Source organism: Styela clava, chromosome 1 (assembly GCF_964204865.1).
Source record: "Styela clava chromosome 1, kaStyClav1.hap1.2, whole genome shotgun sequence".
NCBI classification, from domain to species: domain Eukaryota; kingdom Metazoa; phylum Chordata; class Ascidiacea; order Stolidobranchia; family Styelidae; genus Styela; species Styela clava.
The window spans coordinates 30,725,342-30,750,592 of NC_135250.1; the positions used below are offsets into that span (position 1 = coordinate 30,725,342).

The window sequence follows — 25,251 nt, forward strand, 5'->3', positions numbered from 1 at the left end:
TTGCGTGGGATGTATCAGTTATTGTCCATATATTATCAGAGCATCCAACTTTTTATGGAATTATTTAAATCAATTAACATGAAGTTTTAACTGCAATCTAAGTAAAATACAATCTAAAGAACAAGAACAAAACATGCAATGAAATATAATGTAATGTTAACATTTATAGGGTGAGTATAATAGTTGATTAACCCATTGACTGCAGGGTGAGTGTGGGCTGGGGTAACTCTGGTAGAAATTCCCTATTTCCTATATACCGGTAGTTATCATAAAATAAGGGGAAATGAACATTTCATGGGAAATAGGAGTGAAAGTGGTGACTCCTTTACGGCCCATCAATTTGTGTAAACAAGTCAGTCTCCGAACTCATAATAGAACTATAATGTGAAAAATCTGAACAAAGTTTTGCCCTAACCCTAACCTGGTACACATACTACAGGAGTATCCTTTTCTGTTGCTTGGTATTTTGCTTTATTTTCATATAAAGGCTTATCGCAAGAAAAAAATTTGGTGGCATCTCGGGATTTTTTCGGTTCGAATATGGACAATTTTGTAAAAATTGAAAACTTTGGTGAGGTAATTGAATTTTTCCTGATGGGGCCGCGACCCATAGCTTGATGGGCCACGCCCCAGATGGCCAAATTAGAAGGGCCGTAGCCCCGGCCCATGGCCGTAGAAGAGTCACCGCTCCTGTAGGTGAATAGAGGCAAGGAAAACCAAAACTGGTACAAGTATCATAATCAAATCTGATAAAAAAACTTAAATCTGAATTTATGAGGTACTGTACTGAGGGTCTTGTGTAGTTTCGTACCTAACGTACTTCTAGTGGGCATTTTCTTGTCGCAACGATCCGAGAGATCGCTGTCGTTAGTTAGTTCTTCATCGTTGGCGCAGATGCTATTTCAGGCGATCGTAGTTATACTTTGACAAGCTCTATGACATAATTTTTGGATGGCGCAGTCAGGTGGGGGTTAGGATTGACACGTGAAAAAATTGTTTTGCTCCGCCCACTAGAAGTACGTTAGGTACGAAACTACACCAGACCCCTGTACTGACAGATTGATGGGAATGTTAGGTACAGAGTCAATGTAGGAATAACAGTAAGCTATACGCCAGTCAGTCTAACTGAACTTCTTAACCCTGTGGTGGATATGAAAATACAATTAAGCTAAGTAATATTATTTCCAATTTCCAGATTTCAGAATTTAAAAGTAGTTACCGTATAGTTCACCCTACCGCTCGATAAAAATATCTGCCAGCAAGTTTGTTATTGCTTCGTCAGTACAGCAGTACCTCAGCATGTTTTCCTGGAATCCCTTTATCATATGTTTCTGGGAACCGGCACAAGTTGAAGGGTGACATACTGACATAATAATGTAATATCACTGCCCTGCCAGCCTGCCCTAACTTATCTTAAATCTGTAAATAGAATCATGAAGACATATCAGAAAACTAATACCAGTATTGGGTCAGGTCAATAACACAATACCGTACTGGGATAGTATCAGTACGTGGAATCTTCCAATATTTTGGCTAGCTGTTGATTGAAAAACGAATTGTCAACAAAAACAGACGGACGGAGGTTCGCTTCAGACTTGAAACGCTTAAGGGAGAAAATATCAAAACAACAGAAACTTACTGGCGACATCTGGCGGACGACATGGGGAAAATTTAATTTAGGATAGGATTTACATATTTATACCAGGGGAGCGGAAAGTCGAGTCCATAAGACGACTTAATCCTATACCGGTAGCGAATCACGACCTCTCTTTATTTTGCTTGTTCATGTCGGGTATGGGGTTAGTTAGCCAGTTATTTGATTTCGGAAGCATGGACCTGATGGTGGAAGAAGCTGTTCTTTCCAGTCCACTACCAGTAAGGCTGCTGCGCAGTATTTTTTTCAACCTTATCCCGACTTCTGAACTCGGGGCTTCCCCACTTCCAAAGCAACAGCTGTTTTTGAACACAAATTTTCTGATGAATGACTTATAAACTGTAACAGCTCTAAAACGTTGAAGTACAGTACCGGTAAGGCTTTTCACCTTGGTACAGCCAGTCCGCGGTTCCATTTCATTTTAACCCACGACTATTGAACTTATAGAAATTTTTTGTTTTACGGATATTTGAATGCATACTAAGTAACTTACCCTAACCCATGGGTTTCAGCACCCACATATAGATTGAACCCGCAGATATACGCATGGGTTCAAATGTACGGTCACCCAGTCCGCATATGTCTAGGCTCCAATCATATCAAACGAACTTACGTTAACGTTACTAAATAGATGTATCCCTTATCAAATCACTCGAAAACAAAAACAACATTTTTGAATCATTTCAAATTAGGTATATATTTAAATTCCATGCATTTTATAAAGTTCACAAACAAATTCATCCAAAAAACATGCTTATTAGAAAAAAATAACAACATATTTACCATTCTTTTACAGTTCTGATTTAGATTGAAATTTCATTTCTTTTTTCAAATCGTCTTACACCTTACTCCAATCAGAAGAGAGTCATCGTTGGTCATATGGTCTAGTGTCAATCATGTGTAGATATGTTAGCACTTCTGATATAAGTACAACTCTTCTATCAGTACTCTTGACACTTTTAGTTGGGAGCCTTGCTTTGAGCAAACTGGTATAAAATCTTATAAATAACTCTCATTAGAGCATCTGTTGTAACTTATGAAATCTTCAATCAGTGATCGTTCCACTTTTAGTCTGACAACTATTTTTGAGAAATAGTTTCAGATTTGGAAATTCTCTCCATAACGAACAAAATAAAAATGTAACAGTTAATAGACTATGAAAAAAAAACATTGATTTTCCTAAATATCTTTATCAAGTATTTTATTAGGAGTTCTTCTGCCGAACGTGTTTTTCATTCTATTTTCTTCCACCAAAATCACTGATGCGATTAGTGTTACCACAGCAACAGTTGTCAACAAACATCGAAGACCTAACATCCATTTTGGGTAGTCTCCAAACAGCCGCAAATCATTGTATAATGAGACAAGTAACCCAACACTGACCTGGAAAAATAAACGAATGTTTTGTTGAAAAGTGCAATAATTTAGCCAGGAATGATAGTGGTGGAAATGAACATAAAGTTCATGCATCTGAAAATAAAATAACTGGCTAACTAATTCCATATCTGGCATGGACAGGTAACCGGACGAAAAGCAGTGGTTCGTTACATGATTAAGCCGTCTTATCGCATTTCCTCTCCAACGGGATAAATATGTAAATCCTATCTTATCCACTTGACATTCCATCACTGATTACTCTGTGTTGGTTTGAAAATTTGAAACTACTGGGAATGATTAATGTAACAGGTGGTCAGTATAGCTTCCTATACCAACAGGTTCCAATCAACCAAGTCAATTATTTACAATGCCAGATAAGGGGTTGCGATTGACTAACCGCAGGTCTGCAGACATGAATCATGCAGGGGATAGATACGTGTGAGGATTGCCAAAATCTTAACAGTCACAGTGCAACCACAGGTCAGCTACGGCACGAACCATCACAGTAAATTTATCTAGGATGATCTAAAACTGTTTAGCTATTCCCTTATCTGGCGTATGATGAACACAAATGACATCAAAAATTAATAATTCTAGTTGCCAAGTGCCGTAACCGCTAGGGGTCATGCCGGAAAATGTTGATTTCTCGAGAACCATGAGCATATCTACAAAGCATATCAAGCTATGAAAGGTCGCTATGTAAGATACAACATCACATTTCAAAAGTGGGTTGGTTGGTCATCGATCGCAAAACCCCCCTCCTGCCTAGAGGATGATTGTAAATTTTTCCAGACTTCACTTCATATCCGTGATAAAAAGGTTAAACAGTCATCACCTACCATCAACAAGCCTCCTGTAAGATCAGGTAATAATATTCCTCCCCACGCCATTAAAGCAGGAACACAACTCCAAGATATGCCTCTCCATGTTACCATGTGTGTAGAACCTGAAAAATAGGTTTCTGTATTGAGTTTCAGAAGAGGAAAGAGCAGACCCAGGCCCCATTGCAAGACATGAAAGCCCGCACAAAACAGTTCTCACAGGAAGAATAGCTGGTAGGATAGGAGCGCCAGCCAAAGTTATTGGTATTACTTGTACAGAAGGGGTGTACCAGGATAGGGTCAGGCCATTATTTTATGCCGAATTCCCTTATTCTAGTTCTCTTACGAGTTCGTGGAATGTTTGTGTTAGCCAAGTGAATATACCCCCTACCCCCATAGGTTTTAGTCAACTAAACAACTAAATGTAAAGTAGGCGAACAAAATTAGTTATCTCCATATTGGTATACAAACTTCCGGAGCCCGACCAAAGAGTATTGGTATTACTTGTACAGAAAAATTTAGACCTTCATGGGTCAAACACTGTTTTACTCTGGAATTGAGATTATGAAATTGCGCCAGCAGGAGATGCACAACTGGAAAATTTGACAAGAAACTTACCGTGTCTATATGGGATTACGAATCCCCAACGAATTCCTCCAATAAATGATAGAATAATTGCCCCATAAGCTAGTTGTGCTGAGATCAGGAAAGGATGGAAAGATGACGCGATGAAATAAAGATACGATGGTGCGGCAACAAATGGGACTAAACCTGAAAAACAAGAGAAAATGCTCAAATTTATGGACACAGAGTCCAGAACAGAGTCTCGTACCATAGCTACCGGTAAATAGAAAACAGCCACCACGCTTGAAGAAATAAAAACTATATTCCTGTGGAAAATAAAAATATAGCAAAAACTTGGATGAAATATCAGAATAATATAACATCAAACTAAATCAAAAACAAGAGAACGATGCTCAAATATATGGACACGTAGAGCAGAGCAAATCAGTCCTTACAGGTACCTTTGAAGCTACCCGTACTCCCAAAAAAGTTTTAGATTTCCAGTAGCAAGAATTTTGCAGAATCAAAACATACAGCCAGTTATCACGCGGACTAAAATCCGCGTTCCCATAAATAAAAAATAATACAGCGAAATTTTGGACGAAATATCAAATTTAATAGAATTCATACAAAATTTGGAAATAAATACAAGTAATAGTCTGGAGAAAAATTCCATCTTCAACCACTGAAAATTTCAATGCAATTGGTCGAGTAATCGAAGAGAAAAGCGACTTTTTAAAAACGTGTCAAAGAACAAGAACAACAAAAATACCATAATGATCGTTATGTCCACTACATGTCCAATAATGATGCTCAGTGGCATAGCCAGGATTTTTTAAATGAGGGGCGTCTGAAACTTCTAATCACCGTGTTAGACTTTAACAGCTAGTGAAAAATTGCTATGCATGGCACAGGAAAATTTTTTTTTTTACATTTTCGGGGGGTTTCGACCCTCAAACCCAATAGGGAGGGAGTTCCAATTCGACTCTCGATCCCATACCCACTCTGGACTGGTAACTGGACAAGAGACCGTGATTCGTCACATGATCAATCTAAATTATCAGCTTTCCTCTCCCCCAGGGATAAACATGAAAAGCTTACATTCTGAGTAAACCATATATCAAAAACTACCTGCTATTCCAGTCAGAAACGCAGGAGCTGGTGTTCTCCAAACTTGAAATAATGAACTGAAATATCCTGCAGGTTTCCGTTGCACAATTTCAGTCTTTTGCTCATTATCAGACGGAGTTTCTTCTGAATATGGATTATGAATATCATATTTATTCTCTGTGGCAAATTTCCGACAAAAAGTTACAAAATTGTTTTGAGAATTTGTAGCATTGTTGTTTTCAAGCATGTATGAATAGTTAGTGCTTCGTTTTGTTTGCGGGCATATTCGTTGTTGACTTTCCGAACGACAGATTATAGAGACCACGCCATACTTCCGAGGAAACTTTCCAGTTTGAATTCCATATCTCCATAAAGAAGCCAGTGACATGTTTACAGAGCAATCCTATTAAGGCTACTTTTATCTTAATTAAACTGCACTAATTTTCTGCACAGAAAACATAAATTAATGGCTTTTATCATCAAGAATAAAGAAAAATTAAACAGTAATAAAATGACAAAACAGTGAATTTTTTTGAAATATTACATAATATGATAGATTCTGAAGAACACTTGGTTATCTCCTCAGACAGGGATCTGGAATAAGGGGAAATTTATACATGACTCGCAACTTGGCTTAGCTTTAGAAATGAAACAGAAGAAAATTGAAATAGTAATAAATTATGATTTCATAATCTAGTCCAGGGCTTCGCATGGGGGGCGCGCAACGGATTTTAGGGGTCGCAAAGAGTACACCAATTTCACACAAAGTACTAACGGTATATCTGTTATGCAAACATTACTAAAATGAGAAAACATTACATAGAATGCGGTACCTATTTTTAGGGGAAATTCCGAAACTCTTGAATCAGACAGTCAATTTTCTAGAAAAATTCCGTGAATAATGAATGATTTTGAAGTCTATTTTGGGGGTGTCACAAAAGACTAATTAAAAACACTTTTTTCACAATTTTCACAACATCTTGGCATGGCCATACAGCACTGAAGATGATTGTCCTTGTCTGAGAGACTCGCTCACACAAGGACTTATTGTAAGAGTAAACATAACACACCTAATAAATTAAATATTGCATAGTAATTTTGAATTAAATTCAATTATAACAAAAATTGAGAAAATAACACGAGAAAAATAACAGAAAACCAGAACGAAATGAACATAAGGAACAAAGAATTAAAAAAAAACAGTACGCTATATGGCAACAAGAAAATACATTCTGAAAAATCATTATGTTAATGCAGGGGTCGGGAACCCATGGCTCTTTTGGTGACGACATATGGCTCTCAGAGAAATCTACGGTAATATTCTAAGGCTAAGATTACTATTGTTACGAGATTTCAAACTCCTTTATAGCCAAATTTGCCAATACTTTTGAGAACGTGCGCCCAGCGCATTTCTATGTTATGTAAGGAAATTACCAGACAGGCGTTGTGAAAAAACTAGGGGGTTCTGGAACATATATTGTGACATCACAGAGCGATGGAGTTGCGGTGCAATTAAATAACGCTTTTCGTCCGTTTGTACATTCTGGTTACAGTATTTGTCATATTTAGATCGTACTAGCAAAGCTAGCTAGTAAAATACTATGGAGATGCCTGGACGAAAGAAGGGTGAGGAGTAACGTAGATTTCAACTTGTGCTGCATGTGAGCCTGCATGACTAAGTGAAGAAATGCTATATGGCTCGCTCGGGAATGCAATTGAAAATATGTACCTTTTATGGCTCTCTTGACCAAAAAGGTTCACGACCCCTGTGTTAATGGATCAGAATGCAAGGGTACTGTAGCAAGAATCAAAACAGCCGAGTTGAGTCTCGGTCCCAAATCCCATGCCCTTCACCTCACCTTGGGTGCAGAAAATTGGGTAGGCACTGTCAAATCGAAAGTTTCCAGCCGTTCCAAATAATATGAGTAATTCCTTGCATATTATGGGTCTCTTGTAGTTTCGTACCTAACGTACTTCTAGTGGGCGTAGCATAACAATTCTTTGATATGTCAATCCTAACCCCCATTTGACTACGCCATCCAAAAATTACGTCACTACGATTGCCCGAAATGGCATTGGTGCCGACGATAAAGAACAGACTGACGTTATCGATCTCTCTCCTATTGGAATCGTTGCGACGAGAAAACGAGAGAAATAACTGTTTGATTTGCGCGTCTTGGATGGCAGTTCGTATAGTTTGAAGGTCTCTATTACTTCACTGTGACGTCGTAATGACGTAATTTTTGGATGGTGTCAGGTGGGGGTTAGGATTGATACGCAAAAAAATTGTCATGCTACGCCCATTAGAAGTATGTTAGGTACGAAACTATATGAGACCCCATTTTATTAGATATCAGTGATTGCCAAGGGCCAAATTCAGAGCGAAAAGCATGAATTAACGTCGTATAAAAAAATAGGGCCCTCAAATTTTTATCAATGATTTGGGCTTGTAGACCATGGTTTTAGTGTCCCATGAACAATCCGCAATCATTCCTGGTATATGGTTGTTAAAATCTAGTCCGTATACAAACTCAGAGTGGTGGTCGATCACTTCTAGTATTGGACTTGTCGTTTCGGGGGCCGCGGTGTTCCAAACACGCACAGTGAAATCATACGAGCATGATGCGAGAATCGATGCCTCGTGTGGTGAGAATTTTACTCTCCGAACTGCATAACCATGCCCGAAAAGTTGACGAATTGGTAATCTTGAATTCCGCAGATCCCAAATTTTTATTGAACAATCAACTGAGCCAGTGACGAGGATATTTTGGTCATATTTCGACCAATCACAAGAGAGGACTTCAGCACCATGGGCGGGGATTATATTCTGGGGCATGTAGGTTTTTCTGGTGTCCCAAACTCGAAGCGTCCCATCTCCAGAACATGAAGCAAAACAGCCAGGAATATGTGGCGACCATACAGCATTGTATACAATCCCAGAATGTCCACTAAAGGTCGATAGAGGGGCAGCTTCAACACGATTCGGGTCCCAGACTTTTGCAGTTTGATCCCATGAACCAGATAGTATTAAATCATCGCCGCGGTTATTTGGACTCCAGTCAACACAATAAACTTCTTTTTGATGACCTCGTAAAACGCGATCTGGTCCACCAGCTGGCTTCAAGAGATCCCAAATTTGTATGGATCCGTCACCGGAGGCAGTAACGCAAACATGATCATTCTTTTCACTCCAAGATACATCAAATAATCCATCGTTCCATTTGTGAGCCGCAGAAAGTGCCAACGGTTTTTGGGGGTCAGGTAATGTCTCCAAAATAAACAAGCATGACCCCCCAGATATTCCGTATTGCTGGCAAGCAACACAAGCCAGCTTGTTTGGGAAAAAAGGTGAAAATTTTACAGAGTAACCATGGAAACCAGGGGATGCAAACATCCTGATTTATTTTAATTTAGAATTAAATTACAGTGATGTTCTGTGAAAATATAAATTGGTGATTATTCTGTATTTTATTTACAGCAGAGGCGGCCCACAACACTGCCTACCAAGCCATTTAGTGCGGCCCTTTTCAACATTGAGATATTTTTCCCATCAAGCCTAAAATCCTAATCTGACAGTTAATGTTTAAAAAGGCGCTTACATGGGTAAGATACCTAATTCAGTACAGCACACTATCCAAATTCCAAGAATTTCCCTCCATTTGGCTCAATAAAACAAACACTCTGTGTGTCTCACAAACGAGGGGCGTCTGGGACCACGTCAGATGCTTCATATCGCACCATGCTTGTCTCAATAATAATCAAAATTAATCGCGGCTGTCATATGACCAAAATTGCCGTTTTTTGTTAAAAACACTCGAAAGCTACTGTACAATTTATTTTCCTTCGGTAAATCGGATTATTTTTTCCCAAGGAATTCAATAATGACGTTACTAGATTGCGCTTTTTGTAGTATTTTGCGCAACTTCATTATACTGTATTATTACCAATATTGAGGGACAACAATGTCCAGACGTCTCCCAAAGGAGGGGTGTCTGATCATCTGTAATATGGGTTTCTTCTATCAGGCTATGGGCCGCAGCTCATCAAGTTGTGTAAAGGGACTATTATTCACATGGCTAACACATACAGTCCCCGAACTCATAATAGAACTATAATGTAAAAAAAATTTGTCCTAACCCTAACCTGGTACACATACCTCTGTGAAGCTAGCAGCAAAACACGAAATTGTGACTGACAGAATCGCAGAAAATACCCACGCGTAAAATTAAATGTTCCCAATGATTTTTAAAAGAAAGTGTATATTTTGATTAGTTTCACAATAGCAATTAAAGCGAAACAATCATTAACTACACTCCTCGTATTGTTAATATATAGTAAACAAGCTGAAGCGACTGTTACAGTGCATAAAATTTTTTTATAATTCTTTGAGAGATGTTTAAAAATGACAGAATTTTCGTCGTGTAACATGGTCGTTTCATGAAAACCTCCAATAAAGGCAGCATTGCAACACCATTGGGGAAAGGTAGAAACCTCAAAGATTCGATTTCAATATGTCGGAACAGTCTCAGCATGTTTTGACTTGACCATATATAATACTAAACATAGCGTATATTCTTCAAATTTTAAAACAATGTATATACAACAAATTTGAAACTGATTTTGTATTTCAACTAAATTTACTGGATAGTTCATCAAAGGAGATATTTTTCTCTTTGTCACACAACAATATTGCACTTCATTAAACTTAGAATAAGTTGAGGAAAGTCTGAAATACCGAAAAAAAATTACGCCCTCTTGTGGATTCTTTGATAAATTTCACAAAATTATCGTTTTTGAAAGGGCGATTTCCCAAAAACCGCCAATAAAGGCAGCACTACGACACATTCGGAGAAAAGCAGATACCTTATAGATTTGATTTCATTATGTCAGAACAGTAGCAGCATGTTTTGACTTGGCCATATATGATACCAAACATAGCGTGTATTCAAAAAGTTATAAACAATGCAGACGTAACATATTCAAAAAACGTTTGGTATTTCAACTAAATTTACTAGATAAACTATCAAACATCTTCTTTCCTTGGACACACATATATACTGTACGTTCATTAAACTTGGAATAAGTTGCGGAAAGTATAAAATACCAAAAAGCATTTTACGTCCTCTTGTGGATTATTTTCAAAATTTCAAAACATTATCGTCATTGAAATAGCGATTTCTCGAAAACCGCCAATAAAGGCAGCACTACGACACATTTGGAGAGAAGCAGATACCTTATAGATTTGATTTTAATAAGTCAGAACAGTAGCAGCACGTTTTGAGTTGGCCATATATAATACCAAACATAGCGTATAATTTTTAATTTTATCAACTATGTATAGATGTAACATATTTAAAAACGGTTAGGTATTTCAACTTAATTTACTGGATAATTCATCAAACACTTTTCTCTCTTGGTCATACATCAAAACTGTATGTTCATTAAACTTGGAATTATTGTGCAAATCCTAAAATGCCTAAAAATGATTTGACGCCCTCTTGTGGATTATTTTCAAAATTTCGAAAAATTATCGTTTTTAAAAAGGCGATTTCTCAAAAACTGCCAATAAAGGCATCACTACGACACATTCGGAGTAAAGCAGATACCTTATAGATTTGATTTCATTATGTCAGAACAGTAGCAGCACGTTTTGACTTGGCCATATATAATACCAAACATAGCATGTATTCAAACTTTTATAAACAATGCAGACGTAACATATTTAAAAACGGTTTGGTATTTCAACTAAATTTCCTAGACAATTTATCAAACATCTTTTTCTCTTGGACATACATATATACTGTACGTCCATTGAACTTGGAATGAGTTGCGGAAAGTATGAAATAACGGAAAATCATGTTTCGCCTTCTTGTTGATTATTTTCAAATTTTCGAAAAATTATCGTTTTTGAAATAGCGATTTCTCAAAAACCGCCAATAAAGGCAGCACTACGACACATTCGGAGTAAAGCAGATACCTTATAGATTTGATTTCATTATGTCAGAACAGTAGCAGCACGTTTTGACTTGGCCATATATAATACCAAACATAGCATGTATTCAAACTTTTATAAACAATGCAGACGTAACATATTTAAAAACGGTTTGGTATTTCAACTAAATTTCCTAGATAATTTATCAAACATCTTTTTCTCTTGGACATACATATATACTGTACGTCCATTGAACTTGGAATGAGTTGCGGAAAGTATGAAATAACGGAAAATCATGTTTCGCCTTCTTGTTGATTATTTTCAAATTTTCGAAAAATTATCGTTTTTGAAATAGCGATTTCTCAAAAACCGCCAATAAAGGCAGCACTACGACACATTCGGAGAAAAGCAGATAACTTATAGATTCGATTTTATTATGTCAGAACAGTAGCAGCACGTTTTGACTTGGCCATATATAATTCCAAACATAGCGTATATTTTCAATTTTATAAACAATGCAGACGTAACATATTTAAAAACGGTTTGGTATTTCAACTAAATTTCCTAGATACTTTATCAAACATCTTTTTCTCTTGGACATACATATATACTGTACGTCCATTGAACTTGGAATGAGTTGCGGAAAGTATGAAATAACGGAAAATCATGTTTCGCCTTCTTGTTGATTATTTTCAAATTTTCGAAAAATTATCGTTTTTGAAATAGCGATTTCTCAAAAACCGCCAATAAAGGCAGCACTACGACACATTCGGAGAAAAGCAGATAACTTATAGATTCGATTTTATTATGTCAGAACAGTAGCAGCACGTTTTGACTTGGCCATATATAATTCCAAACATAGCGTATATTTTCAATTTTATTAACTATGTAGATGTGACATATTTAAAAACGGTTTGGTATTTCAACTAAATTTACTGGAAAATTCATCAAATACTTTCCTTTCTTGGGTATACGACAAAACTGTACGTTCATTAAACTTGGAATTAGTGTGAAAATCTTAAAATGCCAAAAAATGATTTGACGCCCTCTAGTGGATTCTTTTCGAAATTTCGGAAAATTATCGTTTTTGAAAGGGCGATTTCTCAAAAACCTCCAATAAAGGCAGCACTACGACACATTCGGAGAAAAGCAGATACCTTATAGATTTGATTCCATTATGTCAGCACAGTAGCAGCACGTTTTGGCTTGGCCATATATAATACCAAACATAGCGTGTATTCAAAAAGTTATAAACAATGCAGACGTAACATATTCAAAAAACGTTTGGTATTTCAACTAAATTTACTAGATAAACTATCAAACATCTTCTTTTCTTGGACACACACATATACTGTACGTTCATTAAACTTGGAATAAGTTGCGGAAAGTATAAAATACCAAAAAGCATTTTACGTCCTCTTGTGAATTATTTTCAAAATTTCAAAAAATTATCGTCATTGAAATAGCGATTTCTCGAAAACCGCCAATAAAGGCAGCACTACGACACATTTGGAGAGAAGCAGATACCTTATAGATTCGATTTAAATAAGTCAGAACAGTAGCAGCACGTTTTGAATTGGCCATATATAATACCAAACATAGCGTATAATTTTTAATTTTATCAACTATGTATAGATGTAACATATTTAAAAACGGTTAGGTATTCCAACTTAATTTACTGGATAATTCATCAAACACTTTTCTCTCTTGGTCATACATCAAAACTGTATGTTCATTAAACTTGGAATTATTGTGCAAATCCTAAAATGCCTAAAAATGATTTGACGCCCTCTTGTGGATTATTTTCGGAATTTCGAAAAATTATCGTTTTTAAAAAGGCGATTTCTCAAAAACTGCCAATAAAGGCATCACTACGACACATTCGGAGTAAAGCAGATACCTTATAGATTTGATTTCATTATGTCAGAACAGTAGCAGCACGTTTTGACTTGGCCATATATAATACCAAACATAGCATGTATTCAAACTTTTATAAACAATGCAGACGTAACATATTTAAAAACGGTTTGGTATTTCAACTAAATTTCCTAGACAATTTATCAAACATCTTTTTCTCTTGGACATACATATATACTGTACGTCCATTGAACTTGGAATGAGTTGCGGAAAGTATGAAATAACGGAAAATCATGTTTCGCCTTCTTGTTGATTATTTTCAAATTTTCGAAAAATTATCGTTTTTGAAATAGCGATTTCTCAAAAACCGCCAATAAAGGCAGCACTACGACACATTCGGAGTAAAGCAGATACCTTATAGATTTGATTTCATTATGTCAGAACAGTAGCAGCACGTTTTGACTTGGCCATATATAATACCAAACATAGCATGTATTCAAACTTTTATAAACAATGCAGACGTAACATATTTAAAAACGGTTTGGTATTTCAACTAAATTTCCTAGATAATTTATCAAACATCTTTTTCTCTTGGACATACATATATACTGTACGTCCATTGAACTTGGAATGAGTTGCGGAAAGTATGAAATAACGGAAAATCATGTTTCGCCTTCTTGTTGATTATTTTCAAATTTTCGAAAAATTATCGTTTTTGAAATAGCGATTTCTCAAAAACCGCCAATAAAGGCAGCACTACGACACATTCGGAGAAAAGCAGATAACTTATAGATTCGATTTTATTATGTCAGAACAGTAGCAGCACGTTTTGACTTGGCCATATATAATTCCAAACATAGCGTATATTTTCAATTTTATAAACAATGCAGACGTAACATATTTAAAAACGGTTTGGTATTTCAACTAAATTTCCTAGATAATTTATCAAACATCTTTTTCTCTTGGACATACATATATACTGTACGTCCATTGAACTTGGAATGAGTTGCGGAAAGTATGAAATAACGGAAAATCATGTTTCGCCTTCTTGTTGATTATTTTCAAATTTTCGAAAAATTATCGTTTTTGAAATAGCGATTTCTCAAAAACCGCCAATAAAGGCAGCACTACGACACATTCGGAGAAAAGCAGATAACTTATAGATTCGATTTTATTATGTCAGAACAGTAGCAGCACGTTTTGACTTGGCCATATATAATTCCAAACATAGCGTATATTTTCAATTTTATTAACTATGTAGATGTGACATATTTAAAAACGGTTTGGTATTTCAACTAAATTTACTGGAAAATTCATCAAATACTTTCCTCTCTTGGGTATACGACAAAACTGTACGTTCATTAAACTTGGAATTAGTGTGAAAATCTTAAAATGCCAAAAAATGATTTGACGCCCTCTAGTGGATTCTTTTCGAAATTTCGGAAAATTATCGTTTTTGAAAGGGCGATTTCTCAAAAACCTCCAATAAAGGCAGCACTACGACACATTCGGAGAAAAGCAGATACCTTATAGATTTGATTCCATTATGTCAGAACAGTAGCAGCACGTTTTGGCTTGGCCATATATAATACCAAACATAGCGTGTATTCAAAAAGTTATAAACAATGCAGACGTAACATATTCAAAAAACGTTTGGTATTTCAACTAAATTTACTAGATAAACTATCAAACATCTTCTTTTCTTGGACACACACATATACTGTACGTTCATTAAACTTGGAATAAGTTGCGGAAAGTATAAAATACCAAAAAGCATTTTACGTCCTCTTGTGGATTATTTTCAAAATTTCAAAAAATTATCGTCATTGAAATAGCGATTTCTCGAAAACCGCCAATAAAGGCAGCACTACGACACATTTGGAGAGAAGCAGATACCTTATAGATTCGATTTTAATAAGTCAGAACAATAGCAGCACGTTTTGAGTTGGCCATATATAATACCAAACATAGCGTATAATTTTTAATTTTATCAACTATGTATAGATGTAACATATTTAAAAACGGTTAGGTATTTCAACTTAATTTACTGGATAATTCATCAAACACTTTTCTCTCTTGGTCATACATCAAAACTGTATGTTCATTAAACTTGGAATTATTGTGCAAATCCTAAAATGCCTAAAAATGATTTGACGCCCTCTTGTGGATTATTTTCGGAATTTCGAAAAATTATCGTTTTTGAAAGGGCGATTTCTCAAAAACTGCCAATAAAGGCATCACTACGACACATTCGGAGTAAAGCAGATACCTTATAGATTTGATTTCATTATGTCAGAACAGTAGCAGCACGTTTTGACTTGGCCATATATAATACCAAACATAGCATGTATTCAAACTTTTATAAACAATGCAGACGTAACATATTTAAAAACGGTTTGGTATTTCAACTAAATTTCCTAGATAATTTATCAAACATCTTTTTCTCTTGGACATACATATATACTGTACGTCCATTGAACTTGGAATGAGTTGCGGAAAGTATGAAATAACGGAAAATCATGTTTCGCCTTCTTGTTGATTATTTTCAAATTTTCGAAAAATTATCGTTTTTGAAATAGCGATTTCTCAAAAACCGCCAATAAAGGCAGCACTACGACACATTCGGAGAAAAGCAGATAACTTATAGATTCGATTTTATTATGTCAGAACAGTAGCAGCACGTTTTGACTTGGCCATATATAATTCCAAACATAGCGTATATTTTCAATTTTATAAACAATGCAGACGTAACATATTTAAAAACGGTTTGGTATTTCAACTAAATTTCCTAGATAATTTATCAAACATCTTTTTCTCTTGGACATACATATATACTGTACGTCCATTGAACTTGGAATGAGTTGCGGAAAGTATGAAATAACGGAAAATCATGTTTCGCCTTCTTGTTGATTATTTTCAAATTTTCGAAAAATTATCGTTTTTGAAATAGCGATTTCTCAAAAACCGCCAATAAAGGCAGCACTACGACACATTCGGAGAAAAGCAGATAACTTATAGATTCGATTTTATTATGTCAGAACAGTAGCAGCACGTTTTGACTTGGCCATATATAATTCCAAACATAGCGTATATTTTCAATTTTATTAACTATGTAGATGTGACATATTTAAAAACGGTTTGGTATTTCAACTAAATTTACTGGAAAATTCATCAAATACTTTCCTCTCTTGGGTATACGACAAAACTGTACGTTCATTAAACTTGGAATTAGTGTGAAAATCTTAAAATGCCAAAAAATGATTTGACGCCCTCTAGTGGATTCTTTTCGAAATTTCGGAAAATTATCGTTTTTGAAAGGGCGATTTCTCAAAAACCTCCAATAAAGGCAGCACTACGACACATTCGGAGAAAAGCAGATACCTTATAGATTTGATTCCATTATGTCAGAACAGTAGCAGCACGTTTTGGCTTGGCCATATATAATACCAAACATAGCGTGTATTCAAAAAGTTATAAACAATGCAGACGTAACATATTCAAAAAACGTTTGGTATTTCAACTAAATTTACTAGATAAACTATCAAACATCTTCTTTTCTTGGACACACACATATACTGTACGTTCATTAAACTTGGAATAAGTTGCGGAAAGTATAAAATACCAAAAAGCATTTTACGTCCTCTTGTGGATTATTTTCAAAATTTCAAAAAATTATCGTCATTGAAATAGCGATTTCTCGAAAACCGCCAATAAAGGCAGCACTACGACACATTTGGAGAGAAGCAGATACCTTATAGATTCGATTTTAATAAGTCAGAACAATAGCAGCACGTTTTGAGTTGGCCATATATAATACCAAACATAGCGTATAATTTTTAATTTTATCAACTATGTATAGATGTAACATATTTAAAAACGGTTAGGTATTTCAACTTAATTTACTGGATAATTCATCAAACACTTTTCTCTCTTGGTCATACATCAAAACTGTATGTTCATTAAACTTGGAATTATTGTGCAAATCCTAAAATGCCTAAAAATGATTTGACGCCCTCTTGTGGATTATTTTCAAAATTTCGAAAAATTATCGTTTTTAAAAAGGCGATTTCTCAAAAACTGCCAATAAAGGCATCACTACGACACATTCGGAGTAAAGCAGATACCTTATAGATTTGATTTCATTATGTCAGAACAGTAGCAGCACGTTTTGACTTGGCCATATATAATACCAAACATAGCATGTATTCAAACTTTTATAAACAATGCAGACGTAACATATTTAAAAACGGTTTGGTATTTCAACTAAATTTCCTAGATAATTTATCAAACATCTTTTTCTCTTGGACATACATATATACTGTACGTCCATTGAACTTGGAATGAGTTGCGGAAAGTATGAAATAACGGAAAATCATGTTTCGCCTTCTTGATGATTATTTTCAAATTTTCGAAAAATTATCGTTTTTGAAATAGCGATTTCTCAAAAACCGCCAATAAAGGCAGCACTACGACACATTCGGAAAAAAAACAAATACATTTTGAATTCCATTTCACTGTACTAGAACAGTAGCTGTACGATTGACTCTGCCATACGTAATACCAAACATATGGTAAATTTCCCTTCTTTTTATTTTTACACTCGCTGATACACCTTGATCTCTTAGATAGACATTCAAGCATGGTTGTGAACATTGCCTTCTTTCGCAATTTCGCAAGGTATTTGTAAGTTTTCCGCCATGTTTCAAAAAAATAGGTTTGGATAAAGTGTTTTAATCGTTATCATGTCTTCCGATGAGCTTAAGTTTGATTGCAATGAAAAAAGTGCGTTCTGGAAAGACAGCGATTGACTAGGGATAGGCTAAAATGATCCATCATTACTTGTAACCGATTCGTGGTTTTATATTTTAATGAAAATAATGACTTAGAGCTCGTAAATTAGTTTATAAGCGGCATATCTCCAAAACAATTCGAAAAAGGGCCTCCAAAATGTTGCAATAGCTAAGTAGAGAGATAATTTCAAGATCAAGAGTCGGGTGAATATCTATTTCATACCAGACAATTTCATGCCCTCTCGTGGATAAGAAAAATTATGGTGGTAATTGGACTCCTTTAAACAGCCAATAAAGGCATCAATACCAAACATTTGAAATAAAGAATAACACTTTAGATTTGGATGACCAAAAAAGCCCGACGTAAAGGCTGGGGTTCAGGAAGAGAAAATTTTGAAAAATAGGCACCAAAATAGGCTGCAAGATTGATTTTAGATACACCCAGTATCGCAGTTTGTTATGTAATAAAATTCATAAGTATAATAGTTAGGTGATAGAATACCCGAGGAATAACAAGCACGACTTTCAAAAGGAATTTGTAACTGATAGCGACTAATGAAGTTACTTGCTCATCTGGAGTACGGCTTCGTATTAATGTCTACTCATATCATGGTCAAGTTTATTTTTTCCATCCAGTAAAAATAACAAACGAAATTATGAAAAAAGTAAAATTGACACACATTTTACTGGGAAGGGAAATCGCTGGGAACTGATTATATCAGGCAGCGACACCCAAGGTTTGTTATCTAATTAAATTTGTAGTTGAAGTTTATAAAACACTGTTATCTCCGGTGAGTATGGTTTTTGCAGTTGTACTACCAATATTATTTACTGACACAGAGGTTGAGATTGACCCCAGAGATGAGAGATGACCCCAGATAGCGATGTTAAACAAAAAAACGTCTCAATGTATATGAATATTTAAAAAAAAACGAATAGCCAACATAATTTACTTGCATTTTTGTGGATACGTGTAATTGGGGTTTGCTCGAAAACTGATGTTCAAAACGTGGCTCCAATTTGTTACATTGTATTTGCAATACCGCACTCTAAGTGATTATCTATCAGTCTGGACAGTAGTTTAACAGGAATAGAACAAGAATAGTTTGTTGGCAAATTGCTGAAGTTTGATTCTTTTCAATAAAAAAAAAAGAACGCTGCCATTTATCCGAAAAACGCCTGTTTTCAGTGTCTAGTTTTCGTTTTTGTGACATCTTCAAGCTTCCTTAATATAGGGCTGATACGTGATATCTAAAAGACTGATGTACGCAATCCTAATACCGGTACGTAAGTTAAGATACCGGTATAATTGAATTGTTACGATATACACGTGCTTAAATTGTGATAATGACGTAACAATTGGCGGCAACCACGACATAAAGGATGAACACAATTAAATTGTTAAACGTGTTAGTATTTATTCACGGTTATAGTTTCACTAATGTTCGGCGGGCCATTTGAAATCGTCTCGCGGGCCGTAGTTGGCCCGCGTGCCGCGGTTTGGGAACCCCTGCATTAGAGAGTATGTCGTAAATGGAATGACTCAGCAACTTTTTTTAAAAATATCGTGTAATTGCACATTTATCTCATTTGTTATGAGTTGCATTAAACGTAGTATCACAAAATGTTTTTATGCCGTCTCGTATAATATTTTCAAAATTACCAATTATTGAAAATCATTGCTATCAAAGGGTTGATTTATCGAAAACACGAAAATAAAGGTAGCACTACATACCACACACGCACTACAGAAGAAGAACACCTATATGTTTGATCATACATTATGGTGGAATAGCAGCACGACATGGCCATACCTAATACCGAACATAAGATATTAAATTAAGCATTCACAGTGGAATATCAGCGCGCATTTTGAGAATCACCACGCGACCCATATTTCAATGCGCGCACGTAAAGTATGAACAAACGTATTGCTTTTGAGAAATGAATCGTCACTGTTGCTCTGTACTAGTGCGTTCCATGAAATCTAATTTTTGTTTTTTCTGCTATTTTTAGCTATATAAACTTAGACCAGCGTAATATGTATTGTCCTGGAATTCGTACCCTGGGCATTTTTGCGGAAGTTGGGGAGTGCGGGAAACCAAGAGCTGTATTACTTGGACAAAATATCGAGAAGAAACACATTTTTTTGATTGGCGATGAGAATGTAGTGAATCTTGTATATCCGGAGGTCAGTATTCATAACTAAGTCTTTTTAGAAAACTTAAGTTTAGTCAACATTTCCAAAGTCTAGCTGCTATATGTCACAAAGTGTGCAACGATTTTGTATAATAGGGACACTCACTACAGGGGCGCAGCCAGGGAGGGATGTGCGTTATCATCGTAGCGAAATTAACACAGCCAGATAATTTTTCGTCGTCACGATGTTATATTTTTTAGTTGGCGTTGATAATGATAAATAAGATTGTGTAATTGTTGATTGCAATTCCGGAAAACCTATTTTCCCTTCTCTCCATGAAACAGCCCTGAATAGAATTTTACCGCCATTATGAGCGCTCAAAAGGAGAAAAGGTTATGGGTTAATTTAGGGCATTCTTTTCCCAACTCATTCACTTTTATTAATACAAATCACAGCGCATTGAAAAGCAAAATAGTATTTTTAAACATGAATATACAACGAGTTACGGGTAAGAATTTACCGACGGCTAGCGCTAACTGATAGAAACGATAAATGTGAAAAAAAAATCCTTGCCTCTTTGCGTCATATTTTTCAATTCCTAGTTTTGCATAAAGCGTGTCAACACCGTTTTTGTAAATTTAGAAACGTCGAACCAGATAAATGAGACAGGTAAATAATGTATTTAATGGGAATTTCTCTAGATATTGAGAAGAAATATTATTTTGACCATATAGAAATGCCATTATTGCCGATTCATTTATGTGTTTAGTATCAGTGTTTTGACCCAAAGCTGAGTTACGTGAATACTCAACAATGAGTATTCAAGAGATTACCAATTTGCGGAGCTTTTAATTATTATTTACGAAAGTAACACGGACACGATCTTACATCAAAATGAGAGTTAATATGTGCTATTGAATTAAAAAGTGCTTTAATATAGTTTAACAACATTAATTGGAATTTCGGACGCCGAAACGATCGCGGTGACAAAAAATATACTGCAGCCTCCGGTTATGACAAAATTATGAAATAAAAAACGCCGCATTGTTACGGAGTTTTCAGTCTTCCAGTAAAATCCGAAAAATAAAAATATTTATTGTCACGGCGATCGTTTCGGCGGCCGACATCTCAATTAATATTGTTTAAAATGACAATACTCATTATTCAGTGTTCGTTGAAAATTCTGGAAGTACAAATTAGCATAATTATGTTAGTCAAAAGTCATCTGGGAATTGAAATGAGGCAATATCAACTTCTACCGCTAGATATTTTAATTCGTAATAAATCAGCACATTTGTTCATTTCTCTTCACAATCATTCAATTCTCATCGCAATTAAGATATGTATTCGCCGAATACATTATACATATTCTTTAAATCTTTTTCTTTTATGTGATTGGTATCAAATTATTTTTATTTCAGATTGTCAGTCCGTCGCATGACTTTCGTTTCAATTTATCTGTTCTATCAATTGAAAATGGCAATGTGGCAGATTTCAAGACTGAACTTGAAAATCTTTCGTTCAAACCTATTATCAGTGTTGAATACATTATTCTTCAAATAGGGAAAAACAACCTAGAATATATCTCTGCAGCAGATAGAAGTATTGAAATATGGCAGGACGTCACGGAACTTTTTGTTGCGTGCCAAAAAAAATTTTCACGATCTGAGGTGAGCCATTTTATATTTTAATAACTTCAAGATTTGAAGTATATAACGAGTATATTGGTTATTGCTTTATCCATTTTTTTTGCAAGCAATCCTGATCACTGATTCAACACAACTACTCGAAACAAGAACTAAATAAATATCACTATAAAAAATATCACGCAATGATGTTTTTAGATATATGTTTCTCCTACCGTTAGCGGATCGGTTGAAAATCTCAAAGGCTTTGCTAATTTCTTGAATGCTTCGGGGATCAGTTCAGCAAAATCGAATGTTTCAATAATTGACTTTCCTGTTGGCGAATGGCGTGGCTATTGGGCTTCAAGAGAAGATTGGTATTTGTCCAACTTGGGCCTACGTCTATATATTGATAACTTGGGACATTACATAGCAAATACCAGATCAGGTATGTAGAAAATAATATATATACATTAGGGAGAATAAAATTATTTTTATACGGACAGAACGAGGCGAAAATTAAACTTTTCTGACGTTGTCTCAATTTAGCGAACCTGTGCCAATTTTCCATACGTCGCGTTAATGTAAGAAAAATACTTATTTCATCCTAGTAATATTGACACGTTCGAGTGCTAAAATATGACGTAGTAATTCATTTTAAATTATCGTGTTATGTTTATATCAAAAAAAAATTGTGGAGAAATTATACATTAAAATCTGAATTTGTGATTACAATAATTTTCATAGTTTTTGCATACATAAAAATAATTTTTTCATTTTTCTTGTCGTGATAGCTATGATATTTTTCCCACACTAAATTTATGCAAAAGTTTGGCAGATTTCAAGAGTTTTCATTTTGTTTCAGCGTAAACGTTAGAACCATATAGAACTATATATACAAAGCGGGGAAGTCCTTCCAAAAAATGAGTTTATCTACGGTTGTAAATAAATTCCAATTTAAATATATCGAAATAAACTAAGCGGCAAAGGTGGTTATTCAAGGCTTTGTTTCATTATTTGAGAAAACAAAAAAAATTATAAATGGTAATTTGTGGTATGATTATCCTCTTCAAAGTCTGATGTTCTATCTTATTATAACAGAGTTAAAATATATGAAACTGTTTCGTGCCCTGTTTATTTTATGCTTGATATTTGACGTACTTCGATAATTTTTTTGTAAATCTACTGACATTTCACCAAAAAACACACATCAAGTTTATTGAACATTCTTTTTTTTAAATTATGTTTAGATCGAAAATTTGCTAGACATATCGGGATTGGTTTAATTGGAGGAGGAAAATCGGACAAAATCAAAATAGGTTAGTGCATTTATTTGGCTTTTGTTATGTATCATGCGGGTTAACCAACAATAACGAAAAAATGACTTGAAAAATGTCAACGTATAGACATTTTACCACATCGTTAAATCATACAACTTATTTGGGGATCATGAAATTTTAGACATACAGTCTGTATTCAAATCGTAATGGCCCTTTAACTCAACGGGTAAGTTCCGACTTGATGATGAATATTTTCTTTATTTGAGGTTGGATATTCGTGACAACGATATGATATATGTACATCGTGCTTGTGTCATTCCGCATAAAAACAAAAAAAAATGCCAACATTCATTTCAGTTTTTCAAAAAAAGGTATAATAAACGCCAATGCAATTCAAATTTAAGCAATGTACCGATTGGGCAATGTACTCTCAGCGGAGGCTGTCGAAACGGACGGTGATGGAAAAAACTTGTTGCATCAGCGTTTTTGATATTTTCGAGGCATTTTGCGGCGATCCTACCATTGGTAATTTTTGCTCGAAACGCCATAAGTTTTGGCGTAGAAGTTCCAGTATATATATAAAATGTTTTATGCGGTAATTTCAGTACTTCAAATTCTAAGAATCGTACAAATTGTGCTTATTCATAGAGTATCAAATTAACAATGATAATCAATAGGAAGCAAATTTTGGAAAGCGCACTCCATTTCGCCAAAAATTTGTCCTTCTAGGTTTCAAACGATCCATGTAAGCTATGTTAAATATAACCTAATCAAGTTGAAAGATTTACAATTAATTTCGTAACGTGACAATTAATTTGATGACGTGGTAAGATGAATATAATTTTAAATTTTTTGAAAGTTAGGTCTACCATGAATCTTATAAAATAGTTGAATAGATGAAATATAGTTGAATACGACCACTATACCAATTATTATGACATTCTAGAAGTTTTTACTTGTGACGAAGTGTATATTTTTCCCGCGACGGGAAAATAATATCAGCTGAAAAAAAGTAATCGGTTTTGGTTTGGAACCATTCGCTTGTGTTACGATAGCTCATGATCTTCTCCGTGCGCAGTTATACGTCGAGATACATTAGCATAAATACATGTGTAACGTTCATTCAGTATATATAGTAAATTAACAAGAAATGGACTCTTATATTCTTTCTTTACATTCAAAGATACGAGATCAGCCCTCGCAAGTTACCATACAAGCATCGACCGATCAAATCCAACTCTGTTTATTCCAAAAATATATGAAGAAAATGTCGCGGAGGATTTAGGAGGTATGCCATACAACAATCCAGGAACTCTTCGAGATTTCTCTAAAAAAAATCAAAATATTTTTAAGGCAGTTTTTAAATACCTTTCCGAAAAGTCAGTAAGCTACACAAAGTTTGAATCGGAGCTGTTTCATCGTACAAACTTTCTAAAAAAGCATAAATTCTGGATAAAGAATTCACCTGCAAAAAGAGACGCCTTGTTAATTAATTATTTGTTTCGGAACCGCAACCAGAAAGACGGGAACGCCGCAACAAAAACATCAAAGGATATTCTAACTCGAACTCCGCCATCAGAAAATAAAACTATCCTTCATGGTGATATCATAAAATACGGGAGATCGGTCAGCACTGACGAAACAACCTCGAATCATGGGTCGGACGTATCTTCTGTTCATGATGATTCTGTAATGGTCGAAACCGAAATTCAAAATCACATTGCACTAATTGATGACTTTGCAGACAAAAATAGTTGCATATCGGTTGAAACGAATAATTTACCAAGTTCAAAAAAAAGGTATTGTAAATGCCAACGGCCATATACTGGCGAATTTATGGTCCAATGCGATATTTGTTCCAAATGGTTTCATCCCAAATGCTTGTCAGGGCCAAAGAGTTTGGTTGAAAATTTTAGTGAAAACGATTGGGAAAGTATTGCTTTAGTTTGCGATTGGAGGAAAGCTGTGTTCCACGGACAAGACAATGACGAAATTTTCAACTATATCTACGCAACCATTGATGGCCCGGAAACGGTTGATTCTATGGAGGCACTTCAAACCGAGCACGCATGTGAGGATACTTTGTTCGAAAATAAGAACG

At 35.2% G+C, this 25,251-nt stretch overlaps 2 protein-coding genes across 2 annotated transcripts; both read right to left on the bottom strand.

The window, feature by feature from the left end:
• Nucleotides 1-2,324: 2,324 nt before the first annotated feature.
• Nucleotides 2,325-5,978, bottom strand: LOC120334971 (transmembrane protein 69-like). Its single transcript, XM_039402490.2, has 4 exons — nt 5,548-5,978; nt 4,471-4,623; nt 3,871-3,977; nt 2,325-3,037 (listed from the first exon to the last, which is right to left on the bottom strand). The coding sequence occupies exons 1-4, from the start codon at nt 5,912-5,914 to the stop codon at nt 2,834-2,836; spliced, it is 831 nt and encodes a 276-aa protein (XP_039258424.2). The 5' UTR covers nt 5,915-5,978; the 3' UTR covers nt 2,325-2,833.
• Nucleotides 5,974-8,956, bottom strand: LOC144411637 (peroxisomal targeting signal 2 receptor-like). The gene has a single exon (XM_078113327.1). It carries the CDS (start codon nt 8,918-8,920, stop codon nt 7,949-7,951), a length of 972 nt encoding a protein of 323 aa, XP_077969453.1. The 5' UTR covers nt 8,921-8,956; the 3' UTR covers nt 5,974-7,948.
• Nucleotides 8,957-25,251: the final 16,295 nt, after the last annotated feature.

Excerpts from the sequence above, each read along its gene's own strand:
- LOC144411637 (XM_078113327.1), bottom strand. The coding sequence starts at position 8,920 with ATGTTTGCATCCCCTGGTTTCCATGGTTACTCTGTAAAATTTTCACCT.
- LOC120334971 (XM_039402490.2), bottom strand. The coding sequence starts at position 5,914 with ATGTCACTGGCTTCTTTATGGAGATATGGAATTCAAACTGGAAAGTTT. Across the intron at positions 3,978-4,470 it reads CGTAATCCCATATAGACACG|GTTCTACACACATGGTAACA; the intron begins GTAAGTTTCTTG and ends CCTATTTTTCAG. Across the intron at positions 3,038-3,870 it reads TTACAGGAGGCTTGTTGATG|GTCAGTGTTGGGTTACTTGT; the intron begins GTAGGTGATGAC and ends TTATTTTTCCAG.